The following is a 24,532-nucleotide window of genomic DNA, read 5'->3' on the forward strand; positions in this document are numbered from 1 at the left end:
TTTGGGTACAAAACACGTATCAAAACAGTGTTTATTTCACAGCATCTTAATGTCACAATTTCATGGGGGGGGGAATACAGAACAGGCTACAACTCAGACTTTTAAATAATGGAGTGAGACAAAACCGTAACAGCATTGTTTACATAAAAATGTACAGCTGCTTCTCAGGAGTTCAGCCCCGCGGGAGCCCAGAGCCGGCGGCGGGGCCAGGAGTTACTGTGGGTCCCACCTTCACTATTCTCGTCCTTTGCCACACGGTGGCAGCTTTTAGGCGAAAAGATCAACTATTCCCAGGCAGGACTGCAAGCTACGCTCCAGAAATAGAAAAATGAAGACACAAACGGACGGTTTCTGCTCGGACACCACAGTGGAGCCGCAGCCCAAGGCCACCGACGGCACTGCCGTGCCTCCGGCCTGGCCTCCCGACAGCTCCGGAGCTCAAGAACGCTGTCTGGGCCCAAGCCAACGTTTAGAGTAACCTTTAGACAGCATTCAGCATTCTGTAATTTAATGCTCCTTATCCTAATTTGTTCTTTTGAAAGAGAAAACAAAAGCTCGCTCTTTTATAACATGAAACCATAGCTTCTGGGAGCGGAACTGCAGCCCAGATGCCCATCGCAACTAGACAAACTTCCACTGAATAGAGACCGCAAAGCGCTGCAAACCAAAGTGCGTTTTTTCCCTTAGATGGTCAGAAAGGAAAGTTAATTTTGTTACAGAAAACTCTTTATACAGTAAACAGAAAGAAGTTCCCAGAGAAAGACATTTTCTGCCTTCATTCATACTAACGCCATACTAACGTTTCTCTGCTCAGTTCCACCTCTTTCCCCTCCCCTAATGACTTCAGGAAGCAGTGGACGGACCACTTCAGTTGTCTTCATCCCTGCAGGCTAATTTGAAGGCTTGTTATACGCTAGATGTTTAGTACATCACTATTTCTTGCATGCAAGGACAGTTATATTCAGTAGAAAGTTTAACTAGTAGGTATTTTTCTAAACCTTTTGGAAGATTACTGGCAAGCTTATTGTCTAACTTACTAGCTACCAGGAGCTTAACAGCTTTCCAGGAGACTGGCAAGACGTTCTGTGTTAGAAGTCACAAGCATATCAAATTTTACACAAATAACTTGAAGCTACATACAGCTGAACACAGTTACAAAAGATTTGATAGTCACTGTAATTATTATATAGGAAAAATACATTTTGAGCCCTACTTAAAGAGGAAGGGGCTCCAGTAAAGTTTGCGGCAACTCTAATGAAGCCAAATTAGCTTCAGACAAAACACAGCTGAAGAGCAAAAGCTCAGCTTTGTTTTTGCCTACAACCAACAACATTCAATACAAGGAACAGGAATTTACATTACTTTACATATTAGGTAGCAGGTCCCTTACCTCATTATGAGGTCTAGTACTTCATTTAGGAGTCAAACTTAAATTACAAATTTCTCAGTCGTAATAGCCAAGCATCAGTTTTGTTCCTTGCAAGTGGATACAGTTACTTGTAAGATAATATTGCTTCAGAAAATAAACCCTAGAGCAAATATCACAGAAGGTTCCACATATAATCAGAGTTCATTCCCAACCCGGACATTTTAAAAACAAATGAAGGAATAGCCAATGGTCAGAGAAGTTATTTAACCTCTGTGTAAGCATCAGAGCGCTGCTGGGCACCAGCTGTTAAGTGGCTGTTCAGATGTGCAAGAAATGCCAGTTTTATGAGGACCATCACAGTGATGCAATGCTTGGAAGAACGGAGTAAAAAAGTAGCTTTTAAAATATTGAGCATACTTTGTTTCATTGGCTTAGTTCGGCAGCAGTAGCTCTACTGACTTAAGTATTTGCTCAGAGCACGTAAGACCATATATAATACAGTCGTACTAAAAAGGTGCTTATTTCAGACTACAGAACACTGAAACAAATAAAAACCATAAGTGATACATTTGACAGCAAATTGCTCTCAGTCAAACGCTCATTTTCCACTGAAGAGTGAATTAGGATGGCCATCGCTTCGCTGCGGCTACCTTGTTCAACACGTGGTATTATTTCGTGACAGATTTTCAAACAATCTTTCCTTTTTAAATAAAATGCATATTTCTAAGGTATTAATAGTTAACTAAATTAGAATGGAGTAATTTCAATCTTGCTACTTATAGTTCCATAGTATACTAGAGAATAGATGCCCTGTGTTTCACTAGTGCAGATATACTGGAATTGTTTTCCTTATATGCAAGGCCAATGCAGGTAAAGAATAAATGGCTATACAAATTCAGGATTCTCCACTAAATAACATAACTAACTTAAAAAGCACTGGTACCAGACCAGCCAGTTTTAGGCACATCTTTAAAAAAATAAAGTATGCATTTCATTAATGTAAAAATGCAAGAAGATTCTTAGAAACATCTGAACTTTATGGTGCACTGGAATGGAAGTGATGCTTCCTTTAGTTTCAAGGAATATAACAAAGGCTTAAAAAAACAAAAGAGAAACAATACCATAGTATTCTTCATAGGGAAGAACAGTTTTAGTAAAACCGAAAAGATAAATAAGGAGTAATAAGCAGCCATGACAGCTGACTGGTGAATATTTGTGCTTTAAATGTCCAAAAGAAAATAAAAGTTCAATAACTCTTCTCGTACCATCCCCCAGACTTGGTACACATGTCCATAACACACACTGACAGTTTAACACCACACCACGGGGCTTCAAAACCAGCTGCAGCCGTGGCAGGATGCACACGGCGGCGCAGAACGGCCAGGGGCAGCTTCACCAGCAGCACTCAGCGACGCGACCCCCAGCGCCACCAGCTGTCAGCTGGAACGGAGCTTTGGTTAAGACTGTTGTGTGAGCCGTCTGTAATGAGGTAAAACTTGGTTTTCAGGAAGATAGAGAGCCAGTTCCAAAGCTACAAGGACGGTGAATTCAAAACCGATGAGATCTCTTCTGTTGAATCTGAATCTCTCTTCTAGTTTCTATGATAGTAATAAAAAAAAAAAAAAAAAGAAAGAGGAGAGGGGGAGAAACAATCAGTTAATCCACAAGATACCGAGGCAGTGTGAGATTAAGTCAGCGATGCATGGCCTGAGCTGTACCTACAGAATCAAAAGTGTTGCCAGGGATCAGACAAGTAAACCAGCTTATCAGCTCAGCTGTGACACCCACACAATAGCGATGTATCTTTGCCTGAGAAACAGTAAGTGCAAAAATAACCTCACTGGAGGATCAGTAGGACATTAGACCGCACCAGTCAAGTAGCTTTAATGAATTAAAAAAAAAAAATAATCAAGGAATATAGGCCTAACGAGACATAAAACTGACTGAAAGATCTGGTCTTAAATGCAAGCATGCACGGCTGAAAATCTTGGGTTTAATCTTTGTCTTGTTCCATGGGCTAGAGAGAAGGTTTTGACAACACCTGAAACAAGTCTCATAGTACTTACGTCTATAAGGTGTTTAACTTCATGTTTCCTGAGGTCACTGCTGATCTTGGCTGCAAGCAGAACGCAAGCACCAGCACACAGTTTGCGGTTCTGTTTGTTGAGTTTGCCTTGGAGGACGAGCTTCTCAAAGTAAACATAAGCCATGGAGACAGTAACTGGCTCCAGATTGCACTCTTCACTCAGGTTCCGCATCTCTCTCTTTAAACTGAGAACAGGAGAAAAAGACACCCTCTCAACCACGACAGCTTTTATGAAATGCTCTAGAAACACTGCAGTGTGGGAACTCAGAAAAGCACATGGGCAGGACTCCTGTCTGGAAAACCATGATGAGTATTATCCTAGACTGGAGAAGTCCAGCTCGCAGCAAGCCGGAGCTGATGCACGAGCTGATGCACAACCTGATTTAACCTGGCTGACAACATCTACGGTGGAATAACAGTTCCACATCTGCCCATAAACACCGGGGGCTTCGCTGCCTCACTGACACACAGGCTATCGCTGTACGATTCCCTCTGGGCTCCCAAACTGGTTCATCATTCATACCGTAAGACTGAACCACTCTGACCTACAGAATCCCACATCAAAGCCGTGCAGATCACAGCAGTTGCTGCAGAGAGACCTGTCTACTGCACACCTCGCAGAGGAATGAGGTCTGAGGGGGAAGGCAGACTGGTTTACACCCTTCCCACAGCAGCTGGCCCTTCACTTCAGCATTAAAGCAGACTTCACGGTGGATGCTGCCTCTCATGGCTGCCATCCGTGCTACCCCTGCGAGAAGATCTCTGCACGAACACGCTACTTGAAACAGCTTTGAAGAGGAGCGTGCAGGACACTGGCAGAACACAGACTCCACCTGAGCAAGCCTTCTACTTGGAGCTGAGTTACACACAGCCCTGGTGATTCAGCAGAATCGTGTTCTAAGCCGACTATTTCAGAAGTCCCTGAGTGCATTAACCACCGTGTAATACCAGCAAGATTACAGCTCTCGAATGCCACAACAGCGTATCTCGCTGGTGAGTGGCCAGATGCATTTCCTGGAAGATGAGGAATTCTGTCGGGCATAGTCCTGCCTTCACAAAATGCTTTTCTTTACCAAGGCTCCCCAGACCTAACACTCTTCTTTATCCTAGAACCTTGTTAGAGTCCACGGTCATCAGCGAGTCTGGTAATTGAAAGGCAAAAACATCCAGAGGGTCCAGAAAGACAATGCAGTTAGAGTGGGACTGCACTACAGCCAAACAATCAGGTTACAAGTATTTGTTTCAAGGCTAATTCAGCTTCACTGTTAATTGGCTATTAGTGTTAGTACACCACAGTTGGTGAAACACAACCCTTTTAGGTGGAACTATGAAAACCAACTGTTACCCTTTCTCAGCATTCTAAACATTCCTGTACAGGGCTTTCATCCTACAGTCAGCTCAACTGGCAACAAGAGATTAGTGTTTAATCATATATACTATTAATAGATGTAGCATTTGTTCCATATAAGTGGAAGATAAAAGCAGCCTTGTACAGCATAGAAAATGTTCTCATTAGTCAATGCTTGTTTCTTACCTCCTAATTTTGCTCAGTGTCAACTTGATATGAGGAAACTTCTCTCTGAAGGTTTCATTCATATCCTTTTTAAGGTCCGAGGGCTTCACGTATTCTATGACTGTAGTCTGAAACACAAGAGGCAAAACTTATCATTTCTCTTGTGAACGGTACTGACAGCCAAACAAGTCTTCCAAAGAGGCTAACGCGAAGGCAAACCTGAGTTTTATTGCTCACAATTTAACAATTCTGTAATGTCTCAAGTAACAGAGCATGTTGAATCTCAATTACAAAGTCTTAAAAAACTAGTAAGCAAATGGTTACAGAAGCAAATGACAACGTGGGGATACATGTCAGGTTGCTCCTCGACAAACTGAATGTACAAGCCCAACTAACTGTATTTTTCTTAATCAATTCTCAAAAAGCTATCACGTTTTCTTCCCCGAGGAAGTTCTTTATAAGAAGATCTTTTCAGCACTCACTCACTGCTCTGTTCAGGTATGCCAGGCACTCACCATGTAAGAGGCAAAGATGAGAACACGTTTATGTTTTCCACAGGGCCACTGAGGATCATCCAGGAGATCTGGATCATACTCTGCGGCTTCCACAGCTTCACTTCCTGAGGGAACGAGGAAAGCACACTGGGTCAAAAGATACAGAGCTTTAAATTCCCTCTTTAAAAAAGTTTTCAAACAGCAAACATTAAGAGAGTTGGCAAATCCCACAAGCTACGCTCACACGTTTGCATTTCATAAATGCACCAGTCAGGTAGTAGAATTATTAAGCTTGTGTGGTTTCTTTCTCTCCAGCATGTGCTGATGCACCATTTTAGACTTACTGCAAACTAAGTTTGTCATCCACAAATATGCACAGAGAACAACCGCACAAGACAATTCTTTTGCCTATACTCTAACAGACAGCAGAGTTGCCAGGTTTGCTCTTTTACAAAAGAGGAGGGATTCTTGCCACAAACTCCTTGGCTTATGCGTTGTTACTGTGCCAGAAGGCAAGGAGGACCACCTGTACCCACATACACCGGTTGTTTCTTGCCGAGTAATATAAAACTTCACACTTCCATCCAAGGAAAAGCTTTGCGCTCCTTGAATTGCGTAAACAGAACCAGGCCAGATATATGGAGGATGGAAGGAATGTGTGCAAGTCTCAGTCCTAAGGTTCATCATTTATACTTCATTAATGAGCCTTCTTTACTAGGCTGTGCTAAAACCAGTCGCCTTCCAGTGGCAGCACATCCTTCCTAATAAGGCACTTTACCACTTGCAGTTGTTTCAGACAAATACAGCCCTTTTATGCTTTTCTGCTGTGTGCACAAGCGATGACAGAGCTGGCGGCTGTCCTTACCGATGTCTGTTCCTGCCGGTATCGTTTTTGCTGTCACAGGTTTATATCTTGATCCAGGAAGACTCCGAGAAGCACTAGCTCGACATAAGGGAACAGCACTATGGCTGTCGGCTTTGCGAACAACTAGAGCATTGGTCGGATACAAGAATTTTGCATAGGACACAACCTTAAAGAAGAGAAAGTTGTAGTAGTTAGAGGGGAAAATTTATTGAAAAGCTTCTTTCCAGACATCTAGAATTTTCCAGCTCAAGAGTCCCCTGGAGTTTGTATCTGGGAGTGGGGACGTTGAAACTGTGGGACAGCAGGAAAGGGAGAAGTTGGATGAGGAATGCCTTGCTTCCACAACTTCGGTATGGCAGTGTTGTAGAAGATTTGGTGGGGCGTCAAAGAAAAAAAAAAAAAAAAGGGAGAATCACATCGGTAAAGTTCTGGCAGTATATAAATTTAACTAAAGAGGTGTAAATTTCGACCATATTTCTATCAAAGCATTGCTCACATGTTGCCTGAGGTACCAGAGTCAAACTGCTTCTCCACAAACAGAGGCAGAAGTGACCACGGCCTTCAACAGCCTCAGAAGAAGCAGCTTTATCACAAGGCAAATATTTCAAATGTTAAGGATCAAAACAAGCTTCCGCTGCTCTGAAAAGTTACCGCTTTCACTTTATGAATGGCAAAGCACTGCATAAATGAAGTGATTCGCCTCAGCATGAAATGGTCCTGGGGTGAAAGCAGCCAACTTAGCCACCCGCTGTCCCCTGCTCTGGTCAGCGGTTTCGCTATTGCCATTACAGATCAAGAGACCAAAAAAAAAGAAAAATAAAATAAAATTCCTTACCTTGCCATCAGCACCCAGCTCTACTCCTTCCAGGCCAAGTACCATCTCAGTGGAGACTGAAACTCCCCCAGAAGGATGTCGTTGCTTCTGTCCTTCCATTTTTAGATCACTAAACGCAGACGAGAAAAAGCACTATTGGAAAATGCAGCACAAGCCCAGCTTCCTCCATGGTAAACACCAGGTCCCTCCACTGGCTACAGCCAACACCAGGAGGTCAGAGTGCAATCCCTCAGTCCCGTCTCCCAGAAAGCATTCCTTTTTAAGTACTCTTTTCGAAATGTAGACATGTTCATTAACTGAAGAATCAGATTTCCTATCATTTTAACTCAAATCTGTAACAATATACCTAGCAAATGTAAAGTTTTTTTAATGTAGTCTTTCTGCATAGGATCATACCATTCGTTAACGCACTAATGCTCAAACACTTAGCAGCAAACATGATTTATATCACTACTTTTCCAGGATTAGAAACTTGTCTTTCAATTGCAATTTTCCAACCGCTGTGCACACAAGCTCAAATTAAGAATTAAGGCTGCTGCGGAGCTCTGCTCCAGCCATGGCCGCCTGCAGCTTCGTCACCTGTATTCCAATGCAAAAGAGCAGCTTTCAGTTAAAGAACTGCGCTGCCAACTTACACACGAGCAGAACGACACCGTGCTCAGAACTGCCCTAAAATAGCTCCAGTGACCTTGCTGCTTTTCGATGAAGTGAGAGAATATTTTCCCATCAACTATTTTTATGGCAAGTGTATTTGCATACAATACAATTCCCACCACTAAACATCCGTTTCCTTTGTCCATGAGTTATGCACAGGACAGGAGTGACAGCACAATTGGTTTGCAAAAGTGTATTAGAATAAAATTAGTATTTTCTATGGTATACTTGCAGATCACAGAGCTTCACAGAATCGGATTAGATTTCAACGAGGGACTGAGCAAAGCTGCAGGGAAATCCAGTTAGCAGGTCTGGTTTCTCTGAAGTGATTATACTGACAGCTCTATACAGCAGCATAGTACAAACACTAAAAGCAGTTTCAATCAGTCGAAAATTTTTCTGTTTTTCTTAGACTGCAAAGAGCAACACTCATGGCTTAGAGCTGAAAACCAGAAAAGCATCTTAAACTTATTTAGATGAAGGTTTCCAGTAAGGGCGGCAGCATCCTTCCCTGATGCTCTGTGTGCTTTTTTGCTGACACAACTCTTTGTTGCACTGAAGGCAGCTGATCTCTGGCCACTGCAGGAGCATAGGAAATCCCACACAGCAACGAATCGCATCACCTGTTCAAAGTCGGTTTCAGGGATTTCGCAGGACTGGAGTGCTTTAAAATGTGAATAAACACCTGAAGAAAAGTCTGCCTTTGCCACTATTTTTCTCTTGGAGTTTGAATGAACGCTTTGACACTGCGGCAATGTCTGATTTTGACAGCAAGCTCTTGTCCTCACACATAAATGGTAAATTAAGTTGACCTGCTTCAAAACACCAACTGTACTCTTTTGCAAGATCTTTTGCAAACAACAGACCAGACATTTCACAAAGCAGTTAGAGATGACTCACCTGATCCGTAAACCCTCCCCGTAAGGTAGGATAGAAAAAGCCACACACAGTGTTCGTTTAGCACAGATTAACACTATCCTGTAAGAGGATGGGAAGAGAGTAAGATAAGAATTAAAATTTAGGAGTTACAAAGCAGATTTTTATGGAACATGAACATCAAACTCTTCTTAAATTGCTCTGTGAATTACACAGATACTGCTAAGGATTTTGTGGTTTCGGAGCAGCACAAAAGCAGAGGTTTCAATCTAGAGCCAAGCTCTATATCAAAACCCAGCGTTCAGTAACTGCCATCGCCTTGGGAGCCCCTCAAAGGGGATCCTAGTCTTTAAATACATATCTATATTGACGTAATTTTTACATAAAACTTGTGAAAAGATGTAGATAATACTTTACACTTAGATGAAGCCTCACACCTCTATTAATAATAAATATGAACGTGCCTTCCCCCCCAACCTTCTCTTCTGCCCAGCAACAATGAGCCAAGAATTTGACTAAACCAAGGCATTCTCCTTAACCCCCCCCAGCCCTAACCTCTGTGTGCTGGAGGTAAGAAGGGTGGTTGGAGGGCAATGATTTAACCTCCTCAAAGCAGGAGGGCAGAACCATCAGGATATTGCTGCAGGTGTAGCAGACACGAGCACTTTCTGCCTTCGATAGAAGGATGTATAAAATTAACAAGACCCCAAGGACATGACCTTAATTCCTCTAATGGACATTAAACGGCTAATTGCATTGAACTGGAGCCTACGGCTCTGCACGGCCTATTCCACTCGAGGACAGGAGGCACCTTGATCTCCAGGAGTTACCTGCTGTTCTTGGTGTCATACTGCCTCATGTTCTTGATGAAGTGCATCTTCTTCAAACTTTTGTGTCTTGGAGACCCGGATATATGCTTGGTTCTGCAATTAAAAAACACCAAAACCTGCTGAGTGCTCTGAAAGAGCCGTGCCAGTCGTATGATCAGATGGCAGCACTGGCATGCAGGACCTCGGATACCGGCGTGGAAGAGGGTGGAGGGAGGAGAGGACTGCATGCAACGAGTTGAGGTTAATGCTGCTTTTGAAAAAAAGTACCTTCGTACACTGGCATATTCCACTATGTCTTCTAAAAAGTCTAGAGAGCAGCGCTGGGAGATAAAACGCCTTCTGTAAAATGTACAACACCACGAAGAGTGAACAAATATTAGTTCATGGCCTCTGAGTTTATGAACTGCAACAGATCTATGAGCTCTGAGGGCAAAGGGCAGGTTTTCTGGATTTTTTTTTCCTTTTTTTTTTTTTTTTTTTGTTGGAAGAGTGCTTAACTAAGAGTTTCAAGTTCCTAAAAAGGCCAAGAACTTGTCTCCCCCTCCAGGACCCTGGACGTACGTATTTATACCAACAGCATTCACTACCTTCAACAAATAAGAACACCAACCTATAAGTTAAACACCTAAAAAGCTTCCAAATACTCATTTCAAATCTTACAAGAAATACTGAAAAAAAGTTGCCCTCATCAAGGCAAGGGAATAAGTCATTTTATATCGATCTATGGACAGCCACAAGTATATCTGTACCACGACCGAACATCTGTGTGTGTCCTCGATTCAGAACACAGTGGCCTCCAGCTGCGGGAGTCGGCAGAGCGAGAGTCTCTGAGGGTAGCTCAATAAAATTGACAGATCTCTCCGGAAAACAACAGAGATGGCTATTAGAGGAAGCAAAGAGTATTTGGTACCCATCTGAAATCCCAGAATGGAAGATGCAAGGAGAACAATAGTAGGAATCACGTGAGTTAGTGTAACAGTAATAGGATATTACATTTAAGCAAAGAAATAGACCTTGCCAAAGTAAGATACATTACTATTGTCAAAGTCAAGACATTCTTTGTTGGTAGAGATTTACAAATGAATTGTGAAGCTATGACTGCAATTTCCATAGGAACAATGCACTCAGATTCAACCGCCACCAGCAAAACACTGACACTACAACTATCACATTCCGTATTTTCTGCTTTTGTTTAGGCGCACATTATGCTGCATTTTTAGCACAAGCTACACGCATTCAAGTACAAGGTTTTCTTCCAAAGTGACATAGTAACTCAACTCACGGACAATACCACCATGGAAGTCAACACAGAAGCAGCGTACAAGACAGAAGTTGCAGGACTCTGGTTTGTCAAAGTCTACTTTTGGAAAAAAAAATTGAACTTTAAGCTGCATCAGAGCTCTGGCACTCAGGAGCAGCTGAATCCCTCAGATAGACCGAGGCCAAGCTTTCCTGCCTAGAAGCTAACATCCAACACCAAAGCAAAAGCTGGTGCAGGGGGAAAAAAACCCCAAAAGAGGTCAAGAAAAATGGGATTTATTAATTGCTAACAGCTATAGAAAAGTTTTTACACAGCAAAGCCATTCACAGCTTCAGCTGATTCAAGTTAAAGATCAAAAAAAGCTACTTGGGATCTAAGTTTGGTCTTGAATCCCAGCACTTCAGGATTTTGGAACAGCCTGACAATCTGCTAGTCCCAGTGACTTTGCCTTTCCTCCTCCCCAGCCTGAGCTGGGTAAGAAACCAAACCACGTTATCTTCTTGCTCCAGCAGAGACACACCAGCGTTCTGGACACGAACAAAATCTGGCTGCTTTTTCTTAAGCACAGTGACTAGAAATGCAAATTGTTTGAGTGACCAAACAGGTGCTTTCACCTCTCTTCCCCTTTCTTGCAAGTTATTTCTTCTGTTCTGAGCTACTCGGAGCTAGTGCCAGAGCTGCCCGCCAAAAGCGGTGCCAGCGAGACGTGGCAGTTCCCCTCCGCATGGGACTTGCTGTAAAATTATGGATTTCCACGAGAAGATTAGCAGTAACAGCAGCGTTTGCCCCTCTTGCTTCAATCTATACCAGGAACACGAAGACCAGCACTGTAGAAATGATGGTGTTCTGGTATTCTTCTGTATACGTTGACAGAAACGTCACTTCAACCTGAGTATTCCTGAAACCAGGTTAGTTCCTCATTCATCACAAGTTCAAGAGGAACCATTTACCATTTTCTCTGTCTTCCAGTACATAAAGAGAATGAATTCCAAAATCTGCTTACAATCTCCTTAATGAAATACAATCAGTGCCCTTTTCCAGTGCATCTGTAATAATTTAAACTCCCATATAAAACTCTATTTTTTCCCCTAGAATGAAATAGTCTCAGCAGTGCTGTTCAGGCATTCTTAAAAGACAAAAACACCACAACTCAAACAGGCAGGAGGATGAAAAGTGAGTGTCCCTTTCTGTAAACACCAGAGAGGTAAATCCTCCCACGGGACTAACACCTTCAGTACTGCTGGACGCTGCCTCTGCAAATCGACAGCTATCCTTAATAGCTGCTACTGGAGAACATTCCTGGCACAGCTTCAATGCCCTTCAGCAGCACTTCAGTTTAAAATTATTTTTTTTTTTTTTTTGCTTTTCAGTGAAAAATGCAGAGGAAAGTTTAACACATTCACGTGGTTTTCCACTCTCCTTTGGCATCTAACCTGCAAAAAACACCCTTTATGAAACGTGGAGACCAATCTCAAACCTCCTGGCGTGGATGCAGTTGGTAACGTCCCCAGCCTTCCATCCCTGGCTGGATACAGACATGGGCGACGAGCAAAGGGGAAACGCGGCCGACGCCAATGACAACAGGCACTGGTACAAAACCAGCATGTGGTTCTGTAAAAGGATGGATTGGGATGTAACTGGGAGAGCCACAGCCAGACGCTCACCGGTAACTCCACAGTGCTGCAGGCGCAGCTGCCCGCAGGGTCGTGGAGGATGTGCTCACCACCATGGCGGAGACCCATCCGGAGCGGTCCACCTTCGGAACATCACCTCGCTCCCCCAGGAACAGGGACCAGTGACAAACACCTGAACCCGCCGCTCTGAAAGAGCCTATCTGGAAGTAAACGCCTGCTGCAGCGAAGGGAAGATCCTGCCCCTCGACTCAAAACCACAATGACTCATCCCCTCTCTGCCAGCAGGAAACTTCATTTTTAGCTACGCTCGTAAATAAGATTTTCTGTCCTCAAGCGAAGCTGTCACCTTGGAAGAATCCCAGATGCTAAGCAAGACACTCGCCCTCCAATCTCAAAACAGGGTGTACGTAGAGAGGTCTCACTAATCTAGTCAGAGTACCCAAACCAGTCTGTATGATCAAGACAACGTTTTATGGCCACCCAGCTCCCTCGCTGCGCTCCGAGAGAGACTTGAGAGATTCCTCAGTACCGCTAATGTACAGTTTCTTTATTAAGTAGTGCAGTACTGGGAGTATACTGTAAAATTTAACACTTTTGGAGTAGCCTGCACTTAAAATTAATACATACAGACACATATATTTGCTTTAGTTTGAGTGCTGTTCTCATGCAGCCACCCCACACTTCAAGGACAGGCAGCACAGGATCGCTTCAGCCCCTGATGGCTTTGAAGAAAGAAACCATCAAGTCACATATCTTTTGCTAAGCAGCTTCACCTGGGATAACACTTCTTGCCCGTGGTCTGATCCACTGGAATTCAAAGGATTTTAAGTAGTTTACACAGAACCTTTGTTGCCCAAAATACTAATACCAGCAACATCTGTACATGCACCGCACGTTACCTTACGCGCACCCTTACTGACACGCTACCCGACAATTAGAAATCAAAGTATCCAATATTAAAATGTTAATGAGTTCTGTGGAGCAGGCCGTAATTCCAACAATACCCTAAAGAACACTGATACTGGCCAACAGGCATATTGGAACTATTTTCTTGACAAGCCAGAGGGTTTGCTTCTTTGTGAGGTCCTTGGCCAGGAGCTCGCTTTTGGGTGCTTCCCCCCACTATTCCAGGAGCCAATAAAGCAGGATCTTCCCAGAACTTCAACATTAAACCCAGCAACTGCGATTACGCAGCCAGCACCTCCGAGGGACCCACCAAGAGAGACAACACCCGCAGCACGCGCTCGGAGATAAGCAGAGGAATTCTGGATCACGCCTTGGCTCGTTATCTCCACGCGCACACACGGCCGCACACAATCCAGCACCGCTGCCGAATCCCCGAGCAGCTAAACATGCGTTTAAAAAAAAAAAAAAAGAAAAAGGCCCAGAAAAAAAAAAAAATCTTGTGTTCAGATAAAAAGCCCAACAAATTATGCTCAGAGGTGCATTTTGACTCCCGCCCTGGGAAGCTGTAGCCAGCCCACACATCTCCCCTTTCTGATGGATTTCCCATTGAGGAAAACCAATTTCTGAGTGATTCCAGCTTTGGAGTTGTCCTTGTCTGGTCCTGCCAGTGTCCCACCGAGTGCTGGCAGAGAAACCCCCCACGGAGGACGAACCACCACGGAGGAGCAGCAGGCAGGTCCCCTGCCCCGAGGCTGACACCGCTCTGAAGCGTTCCCAGCAGAACGGGACACAGCTAAGAGCAGTCTATGTATAGCACCGGTAATCCCTACGCCTCCCGTCTTACCAATTGAAAAGAAAAAGCTGGTTAAGTCACAGCTCCAAATTGAAGAACAGTGACCTTTGCGATGGCTTGCCAAGATATTTCCCCCTTCCCACCCACCTGCAGACACCCAAGAGGATGACGTACATTCGGAGGATGTTGCTGTAGTTGGAAGGGTCCATGTTGACCATTCTTTAGCAGATATTACAGTTGACCGCAAAAGAGATACTGACCCTGTGCTATCAGATGTGGCCTCAGGCACAGACAAGCCTCTCCCACGCCTGCTCCTGGGCCACCGTGTCCTCTAAGGGACAGTGGGGCAGCCCGTGGGGCACCCACGGCCCCATCAGCCACTCCCAGGCTCCGCAACAAACATGAATCTCATTTTAACCCCCAATACTGGGCCTTACAGTGGCCAGTGATCTTTGGGCCCTGCTTGCAGCTGCCATTTGGCCATTTTGAAGCTTTTCTCTGTTTTGCCCGTCTGGTTCCTGCATGTCTGCCTCAGCAGATGACCCGACCGGCTGGTCTCACTCCTTCCTGAAGGGCTAACCCAGAAGTTTTTAAAATCTGACTGGGATTCTCCTCCCATCCCAATTAACCCCCAGGTCTCCCCTGGACAGGTTGCACCCTGAGCCAACCACGCGGCCAGACTTCAGTCAGCATCACCTATTTTCACCCACGAGCGCATCCCCGCTCCACGCAGCGCCCGGGGTCCATTTTCTGCCGTGATTTCTCACCCTCATCCCTTCCAGGATCCCCAAACCCTGCCACACCAGCACTCAGAGATACTGCAAAGCCAGACAGCACCACAACCCGAGACCTCCCCCAGCCAAAGGGCCCGGCAGCAAGGGTTGGTCTGAGCCGGAGCCGCATCCATCGCCCTTCTGCGGGGGGCGGGATGCCACGCTGCGCACCCCCCTCCGGGCACCGGGCTAAGATTAGCAGCAAGGCTTACATCCTCTGTTGCTCTTTAGCCATAAGTACTGCTAATAGATGGGTTGAACAGGGGAGGTCACGGATTTTTAATTACTGTGTAAAATTAGGGGCTAATAGAATTTGGTTTCCTATTTCTCACTTGAAAGGGTTTTATTTTCATATGGATGTCCCCCTGTAAGGTCCTTTACGTGCCTGAGTATAATCCCAGCTGTCAAGGCCCTGAGTTATTAATATAACAAGGACAAAAATCATTTATTGGTTTTTGGAAGCACGAGCTTGGTAACAACTGTCAAAGGTAATTTGCACAAGAAATCCAGATCCCAAACCCTGTTTACAATAGGAAGACATACCTGTCAGATTTGTTTTGCCAAGACATATTTTAGAGATTAAGCTGTATCGTTTTCCTTCCTTAGGGGTGAGCCAACAGCCCCATACGAACCGTGCTTCGGTCTGACTAGGTAAAATACTGGCATCAAGGGATTAAGAAAACCAGTGCCAGTTTTTAAGCTTACTTTTTCACAACTGCCATTACTCGTGCAGCCCAGGAGACGTTTACCGTTTCCAGGCTTGAATCTCGGAGGGTAGGAGCCTGAGCGTCCCTGTTCTCACGCCGTGCCCCATCCCTTACATTAATGAGTTTCCTGCTCAAAAGCAGATTGAGCACAGCTCACCAGCAGCAACAAGTTCTCAGTAATTAAAAGACAAAAGAAGTCAGAGCCCACATTTATGCTGAAGGAGATATCGAAACAACTTTAACAAAGACTCTACACCACGAGGTGCCCAGCACCGAGCAAGCCGTGTCCATGGACGGATGGTTTCACCTCTGATGTCCGAGGGAGGCACGGCAGAGAGGACACCCAGCACAACCAGCAGGAACCGTACCACAGAGTGCTCCTTCTTTACAAGGTCAGTTACTCATGGGTTTATGGCAGCACAAACGTGCCGTTTGGATTGCCGGCCACTGTCCCGGGAGCTCCTCTGACATTTATTTCAGTATCAGACTGCAGGAGAATAAATACAAGTCGCACAGCGGGGCTAGCTTAAGTTATTCCTCCAGTAATCTTAATTTTAAAGAGTAAACCCCAATTTGCCACCTGAGCATGGAAAGTCCTTTTATGCCTCAGAGCAGGTCCCTCTGTGAGACCTCAGGATGAGGGAGGAGGCCAGTTCCTTCACCTTTGTGTTCTTATCCAGGGTTTGTTTGCAGAAGTGACGGGGCACCAGGGGTTTTCCTGCTGGTCCCACACAGCCCAGAGGAAATCCCGCACCCCTCGAACCCCAGTGAAGCCACAAGCAAGGAAAAGAACGTGCCACGCAGCCCGCGGGACGGGCGAGAAGGAACAGGAATGAAGTATAATTTGACTGAAGGTGGAGGCAGAGTCAGTGGGAAGCTCACTAACCCTGGAGAGTTTTAAATACTAACAAGGAAAGAAATTAGATACTCTTCACAGCGGCTGCTACTTCGCTGCTGATTCACAACCACACGATTAAGACCCAGTGCTACCAGGAAACAAGCTCTGCATTCACTGCCTTTCATAAATCACACTGTTTTGGTGCTAAGAGTGTTTAGACAATCCAAGGATAAAATAATGCCTTCCAGCAAGTATTACGAAAGCCATCTGTTGCAACAGAACCACCAAGCCAGATGTAAGGTTTGCCATGCCCAGAGCCCGCTCCTAAAGCCCACTCCTAAAAATCCCCGCTGCTTCTCACAAAGCAAACGAGATGTACCCATCAGGACACAACCAGTAACCGGATTTCTCCACATTTCTACCAGTTTCTGGAGGCGTTCCTAGCTCACCAGCCTGGTTCCCTCCGTGCTTTGTGCCCTGCTCACTAACCACCGAACCGCCGACCAAAACAGGCGAGTGAAACGCAAAGTGTGGCCTCGATAACACTGGGGGCATTATGCTGGAAATAGTCACACACTTCCCTGAGAGATGATGCTGTCATTTCATCACGTGCCTTGTTAAAATAAAAGCCTTTGGTACAATAAAGCTCTCAAGTTTAAAAAAAAAAAAAAAGAGAGAGAGAGAGAAGCTTTTAACCGGGGAGAAGAGAAACCAAGCACTGGAGGAAACGCAGAGAAGGAAGTTGAGAGCTCTCCCAGAGTTTCTGCGGGTGCTTGGTTCTTCCCACCGCAACACCAGCCATCCCCGACCCACACTCAAGCGGTTGTGGCCTCACCAGGGCAAAATTTTATGCTTAAATTGTAGTGCCCACAACAGAGCAAGTGCAAGTCCGGCCTTACTGTCAAGTAAGCTGCGTGGACCAGTGGCAGTTCAGCCCGTGCTGTGGCCAGCTAGCGAAGGAAACGGCTACCCAGGTCTGAGGCAGGTCTGCAGGCTCGGCCGAGCTGGGGCACCCCCACGACGGGGGCTGAGAGCTGGGGTGTCCCCAGCCGCGGGGTCAGCTGGCAGCGAGCTTTCAAAGACTCTACACCTCACGAATCAGAGGGCTATCTCCTAAAACACTTCTGCTTCGCTTGCACTTACAAGACCAGCCAAAGGCTCTTCGTTTAACATCCTTTTCAGAGGTTAGACTACAATAATTTACAGTAAGTTATATACACAACAGCTGCAAACCAAAGGTTAGGAGTTTAAAGTTCTGCCTTTGTAGAGCTGCGTGACAGCCGAGCACCCTCCATCTGCAGTCACCTGCTTTATCAACAATACCTCGTGCTCACTGAGGAATCCAAATTTCATTATGCTTGCGCGTACGTCAGACTGTGCATTTTTAAACTCAAACTACAGAGACAGATGAGTTCAGAACACTCTTCAAAAGAAGGCTCAAAAGCATCTCCAAGCTGGCACAGCCTGACAGCCTCACAGCTCTAACTGGGTGACAGATGGAAAAAAGGAGGAACACAGGACAGCTGAAGTTAAGTATTCAAGATTTAATATAACTAAAACACATACTGTGGGAAATTAAAAAAGAAATAAAAAGATAGAAGGTTTTGAGAGTCACTTCCCCTCCCTCCACTTTTTTTTTTTTTTTTTTTTTGCCTCTAAACCAAACCAGCCCTACCCACACCCAGAGCAGAAGAGCTCGGCTGTAGCTCAGAAATACTTTTTAAAACTGAAAGCAAAGATCCTGCCCTGCCTGCCTCATTGTGCAGTCCACGGGAAATCGCAAAAAAAAAAAAAAAAAAAAAAAAAAAAAGGAGAACCACAGCTAATAATGCTTCTAAACTGGTTCACTCACGGTGCCAAGAGCACCCAAGAGCTCCGAGGAAGCAGCGTCGCCCCCAACCAGGTGGGATACCTGCCCGGTCAGTCGGCAAAGCAGATGCAGGTTTGGGCAGCCCATGTCTCTGCAATTATCAAGGAGGCCTTTGGGGGTAAGCAAAGTTATGGTAAGGAGCGGCGACAACCCAAAGACGTCCTCCTCAGCGACACCCACCACGCTCCCAGCTTTGGGAGCTCCGAGGGCTCGGCCTGAGGAGGAGGCACTTCTTCACCAGTGGAGATCTGGGGGGAGGAAGGCAAGGAGGAGAGAGGGGAAGACTATTTTAGACTGTGAATCAAAGAAATGATGTTTTAAGCCAGTACACTGAGATCCTGCAGCCTCCAGAGTCAAGAGTTACATTTGAAAATGATGGTCCAATAAAGCTTGTGTTATTTTTCCTCGCCTGAGGGAAGCTTGCAAAGTAGATCTTTCAAGTAAAACATTAGAAAACAGCCACAAATGCTGTTCTGCTCCATGAGGCTTTGGCAGCGCATTCAAGTCCGCAGCAGAGGAGCACCAGGATAAGGAAGCTCCGGCTGTAAGACTCCTCCAGGAATCGCTTCTGGAGGTCTGAAACAGGACCCCACCAATTCCTGCCCAAAGTTACACTATTCAGCTTTTTACGTGTCATTTGGTTGTATTTTCCCTCTCAGCGGACAAGTCCTTGACTCAAGGAAGCGAGACAACATCGTTCAGCGAGGGCAAAGGAATGGTGAAACGGCACTTCCAGAGCATCCCGACGCCCTGCGCCATCGCTTTCAACAGCTACAGAATCTGCCCGCAGGTGACTTCAACTGCGAGTACAGTTAATTCTGCACAGACTCCTCCTGCCCGGAGATCAAAGTCACTTTAAAAGCCTCTGGGCTCTTTTAAACGAAGAAGTCAAATAACCTTGGTGTTCGCAGTGTCTGGGACCGTCTGACCCAGACCCATTGGCAGCGGTGTGCGGGATACAAGGACGTGCATTTTCTGATCTCCGAACTTCCCGCTAGGCATACAACTGACTACTGCTGATTCTGATTAATATACCTGGCTGGGAATGTCAGACAGTAAGTACTACAGGCAGCCATAAATTGAGAACATTTAATATCGGACACATGCAATTCACCTGCAGTGGCAAATACGAGAGAAAGGGGTCAGAGCAAACTCTGCTTGCTGAGCAGGAGACCGCAGCATTAACTTTTCAGCTGACTTTTAAGTAGAATTCAGGTTTAGAATATGGTCATTTTCAGCCCCGAGCAGCACGTCCCAGTCTGCTCTTTGTGCCTGAAAGGTCAAAGCTCACAATCTCTGATAGATTTGCTGCTTCCTGAGGAGCACCCCGGGCGCTCACGTTATTCCAAGCAAGGCTTAGAAATTAAAATTAAGACTTCTAAACATTGTATTTCGTCCCTCTTAACAAAATCTGTTTATTAGCGGCGGGTTGGTTTGGTTTTTTTTTTTAATAAATATTTATATATTTGGAAGTGGAAACAGGAGGTGAGCTGACAGCAGGGTAAAACACCACATTACCCATCATAAGCATAAAAGCCTGACCAAGCATTTCTGCCCTTCCACCCAAGGAACTAATTTGCTCACACCTATGCCAGCAACCTGGTATCTAATTAACACTTAAAAGAAGAGCTGGTCCAAAGTGCTGCTGTTATCAACTACTGTTTAAACTCACACCCTTAAAATGACCTAAATTAGCTCAGTCATTTCTGATTTATCAGCAACCATGAACATTCAGTTCAGTGCCCTGACCACTGAACATCAAGGACATTAAAGCATCACTTGCAAATGATTTAAGGCTCCGTATTTATTCTTAGGCCCAGCAAAACGCAGCGAATCAATGGCAAACCCAGCTGCTTTACATTCTGCTGTTCCGAAACCTCAGAAGCACAACAAACACTGACATTAGGGCTGTTGTTCCCATTCTTCATGCTTTCATAACCTGGCTATTTTCACGGCCCTCTGTTATCTGTGTTTCCCCAGAAAGCTCTGCCAGTTTCAGACCCAGCTGCAGAAATTCATTAAAAAAAAAGATAAATCTGTGAACGCCGATTTGTTCCCTGTTCGCTGCCTCCCTCCGCTGCTTTTTGTGAGGCTTGTTCTTTGAGAGAACAAAAGACCAGAGCAACATGGAAAAGGAGAAGGGAGGAGGGATGGCAAGCAGATTTAGCAAGCTGGGGTACCACAGAGTTGTAATTTGAAATCCTGGAAAATGAAAATTCCTTGGGAAAATGAGAGTGGAAGGTTAAAGTCATTAAGTTTCTAACGCTCAGCCAGCGGCGCAATGAAACCAAGCATCCAGATTGAAGGGTGCCTCTGAGGGAGCACCCACCACTGAAGTTTCCATCCTAAAGGACCGAGAAACTACCAAGAAACTCGTTGTGACATGAGCCGAGCACATCGCCCCTTCCTTGGGCTGTACAGCAGAGCCTGCCTGGTGCTAACTAATATGCACCGACCCCTGCAGAGGTGCCGCCACCACCTGCCCTGCGCTACGCTTCTTGCGACTTCACAATCAAGTCAAACAAGATGAAGTTTTGTAATTAAACTCTGCCAAACAAAGCTGCCACTTCCAGGTAAAGTGATCCCCGCGGACCGGGGCGAGCCTCAGCGTGATGGGACCCCCCGGGCAGGGCAGGGGACGGCAGCGGCCCCGGTCCCCAAACACAGACGGAGGGAACCCAGAGCCCTCAGCCCCTGCTCCTGGTGCGCCTGAGGGCGGCTGCACCGAGGGCAACTCGAAGCAGCTCTTGACAGTGACTAAAAAAGGACTCTGAGGAGAACAGCTGCCTTAAGTGGGCACCAAAGATTAGATGTCCAGAGTCGCAGCGCGGATTCCACCTCCCCCTTCCTGATGACTCCATAGGCCTGTGTATTTGCAGGATGCAGGCAGTTAACCTAGCCAGAGCCGCAACATTACCAGCTGGCAAAACAACAGCCAGATTCCCAATTACCAGTTAAAGAAAAACAATTTTGTCATTGTTTGTTGATTTCTGAGTCTTATTTTGTAAACAGCAGGCTGGAGGCAGAAGAAGCAGCATAACCATCACTGTCCTGCAGGAAAGAAAGTCCCCGAATCGCTCCTCGTGCATTCACAAGAGGAGATGCCGCTGTTCTGCAGGGATGAAGGGATGCTCGGTCCCACAGCAAACCACAGAACCATCCAGCGAAAAAATAAAGTACTCCCAGTCCCTCATCCTGCACGTTACAGGTGAAATCGTAATTACAGAGGGATGGTCCATCTCACCCGCTCCTGTGCCCAGCATGACCGGGAGGAGACACCGTGGGTCTACCACGTCCCCACAGGCATCGTCAGACTGTCCTTTTGCCAGAAAGCGTGCGTATCTCCATGAAAACATGTGGATCTTCTGCCTGATAGTTTCAGTGGATGTTCTCCACTCACTCTGTTCTTCTTTAAAGACAAAAAATAGATGAACTTGCTGTCCAAGTCACCCTCGTAAGTAGTATACAAAATGATTAATGCAATACAACATACCCTTTCAGCCATCTCTTCCAAGCTGAAAAATCATGGTCTATTTTGACATTACTCAGACAGAAGCCCTTTCATTCCCTCAATTATCTCCTCGCACTTCTCTCTGCTTTTTATTTCTGATTTATCATTCTTTTCGGGTGGATGGTTAGAATTACTATAGCGGAACATAACATCTAAAATCAGATGCCAAGGAAAGAGGCAGGAAGGGCATCAAACGAGAAGATCCTAGGAATGTTTTCTCTTGACTTGGCGTGGGACGGGGAAGGACTGAATCATTTACACGAACTCCATCAGTCCAGAACTCATTACGCACAGACACTCCGAATGTCACGCCTGCAGACGTAACCGAGCTTGCAAAGCTTTTGATGCAAACCTCACCCTCGAGAGCTTTACCTGCAATATTAAAGCAATGAAATGAATGGCACAGCACCTCGCGCGCTGGCTTATGTGGACCATTGTGCTCCCATTTCTCCAAGAAGTGAGGAAAGAAAGGTCCCTTCCATTACAAGGAAACCAACGGGTGTTACGTGACAGCTCAAGAAGGAGAAAACCCAGGAGGGACACACAAGAGGACCCCACACCTTCCTGACAAACACCTGCTTCTCCTTAAATTCGCTCCGACTGCCAGGTCACCACGTATCGTCACTGTTTCCTGCGGAAACACAGGACACCTCCATTGTGAAATGCACACAGAAAGAGAACACCCAGCAACAGCACCAGCCAAGCTCGCCAGCTTCAAAGCCCAGACAACAACTCCATTTCAGCTCGCTAACAAAGCTCTGGAAGCCACTGTAAAGACCGCGGAGACTTCAAGCCTTTGATAGCGCTTTGCCTATCTGCAGGCTCAGAGGGCCAGCTCACTTTACAAAGCTGTTTATGCAAGAAACGGCCTGAAAAGAGTTCCTTCAGAGCTCAAATCCCCAAGATCTGAGCAAGAGCCCGCCTTCCAGTCGATTAGAAAACCAACACTTTCAGGCTGACTGAAGTCCCTTGGAAATGTAGCCGTAATCCTGTACTGAAGGCCAGAACATCCTCCCCTGAGGCTGACTCAAAGTTCCCAGCGCACAAGCGTTTATTAATATACAGAGTTACTGCAGAGGCGAGCAGCAGAGCCCAGGAGAAGGCACTGCATGGGCAGCGCGGCCGCTGCGCGCAGGAAGAGTCCTACCCAGCAATGGCTCTGCCGGCTTCATCTGGAAACGGAAAAAAAATGCGAAACCCGGGCTGGGGAGAAGCAGGAGGCAGGGCTGGGACCCCCGCAGGGCTGGGACCGGAGCCTCCGAGCGCTGACACACTCTGCGAACCCCCTTCAGAGAAGCTCCCGCAGCTGGAGCATCCTGCGGGCATCCCGGGGCCGAGCCGCACCCCCGGCGGGGCCGAGCATCCCGCCCCCCCAGTCTCCCCGGGGCAGGTGCTCCCTCCCGGGGCCGCCGCCGCCTCCCACGGCCGCTCTCCCCCCCGGGGGCGGCCGTTTCCCACGCTCAGCTCCCCACCCCCCGGCCGAGGGCGCTGGGAAACTCCGGCTCTTCCCATGGCCCCCCCGGGTGGTCCCGCCGCTTCCCACGCCCCGCGGGGTCAGACCAGCCCCGGGGCGGGGTGTGGGGGGGCGGTGCGGGCTGGCCCGGCGCGCCCTGTCCCCTCACTCACCTCTGCCGCTGCGCCTCCAGCGCGGAGCCGCCGCCCGCCGCGCTCTGCGTGGGGCTGAGCAGCCCCGGGGCCCCCGGTTTGGCGGCCGCCAGCATCCCCGGCAGGGCGGGGGGCGGCGGGGGCGGCGGGCAGAGCGGGCCGCCCAGCAGCAGCGGCGGCAGGAAGATGCCCCCGCGGGTGGGGTCCGCCTCCCCCTTGGCTCCGGCGGCAAGCGGGGGGACGCCGGGCAGCAGCAGCGCGGGCGGCGGCGGGCAGGCGGGCGGCGGGGACAGCAGCCGGGGGGGCGCTCCGGCCGGTTCCGCCGCCGCTGCCACCGCCTCCTCCTCCTCCCCCGCCGCCTCGGCGGGCGGCGGTTTCTCGGCGGGCGGGCAGGGCGGGCGGCCGTCCAGGGAGATGTTGTTGAGGAAGAAGAGGGCGGCCTGCCGCCGCCGGGAGTCGCCCCGCTTGCGCGGCGGCGGGTCGCGGGGCGGGCGGGGAGGCGGGGAGCCGCACGCCGTGGCCGCGGCCATTCTCCGAATGAGCCGCTACCGCCTCAGCCGCCCGTCAGGGGCGGGTCCCGGCGGCGCGAGGCGGCCGGCAGCTCGCACGCTCATTGGACGCGTCGCGGCGGAATGTAAATGAATCCAATCGCGGCCCCGCGCTCATTGGTTCGGCGTCTCAGCACCGGTAGCCCCGCCCTCCCCTCGCCGGCCGGTGGGGCTCTGACGGGTCCTAGCGCCGGCGCTCAACGGATCCGTCGGCCCCGGCGGCTCGGTGGTGCCCCCGCCGGGCAGGCAGGGGCTGGCCGCGGCCCGGCACAGCGCATCCCCGGCCCTCTCCCCGGGGCAGGCCCGCAGGCGGCCCCCTTCTCCACCGGGTACTCCCCTACCACAGCCACAAGCCCACCGTGTCCCCGCCCAACCACCCACCACCTCCCCACGCAAACACCCACTGTCCCCCCACACAAACAGCCACCGTGTCCCCGCCCAAGCGCCCACATGTCCCCATGCAAGCAGCCACCATATCCCTTTGTATGACTCTTTTGAAAATCTCCCCACCCAAACCCTCCATCGTGTCCCCGTGCAAACACCCACCACGTCCCCACACAGGCA

General features: G+C 47.6%; 1 protein-coding gene across 2 annotated transcripts; it reads right to left on the reverse strand.

The window, feature by feature from the left end:
- On the reverse strand, positions 1-23,958 carry CABLES2 (Cdk5 and Abl enzyme substrate 2). Of its 2 annotated transcripts, XM_074605060.1 has the most exons (10): positions 23,442-23,958; positions 9,790-9,861; positions 9,523-9,615; positions 8,717-8,794; positions 7,163-7,271; positions 6,328-6,493; positions 5,484-5,587; positions 4,990-5,096; positions 3,436-3,640; positions 1-2,967 (listed from the first exon to the last, which is right to left on the reverse strand). In XM_074605060.1, exons 1-10 carry the CDS (start codon positions 23,948-23,950, stop codon positions 2,827-2,829), a joined length of 1,584 nt encoding a protein of 527 aa, XP_074461161.1. In that variant the 5' UTR covers positions 23,951-23,958; the 3' UTR covers positions 1-2,826. The 2 variants fall into 2 exon arrangements, with proteins under 2 accessions (XP_074461161.1, XP_074461162.1); XM_074605061.1 differs by lacking the exon at positions 9,790-9,861.
- Positions 23,959-24,532: the final 574 nt, after the last annotated feature.

Source organism: Larus michahellis, chromosome 12, assembly GCF_964199755.1.
Source record: "Larus michahellis chromosome 12, bLarMic1.1, whole genome shotgun sequence".
In the NCBI taxonomy this organism is placed as follows: Eukaryota; Metazoa; Chordata; class Aves; order Charadriiformes; family Laridae; genus Larus; species Larus michahellis.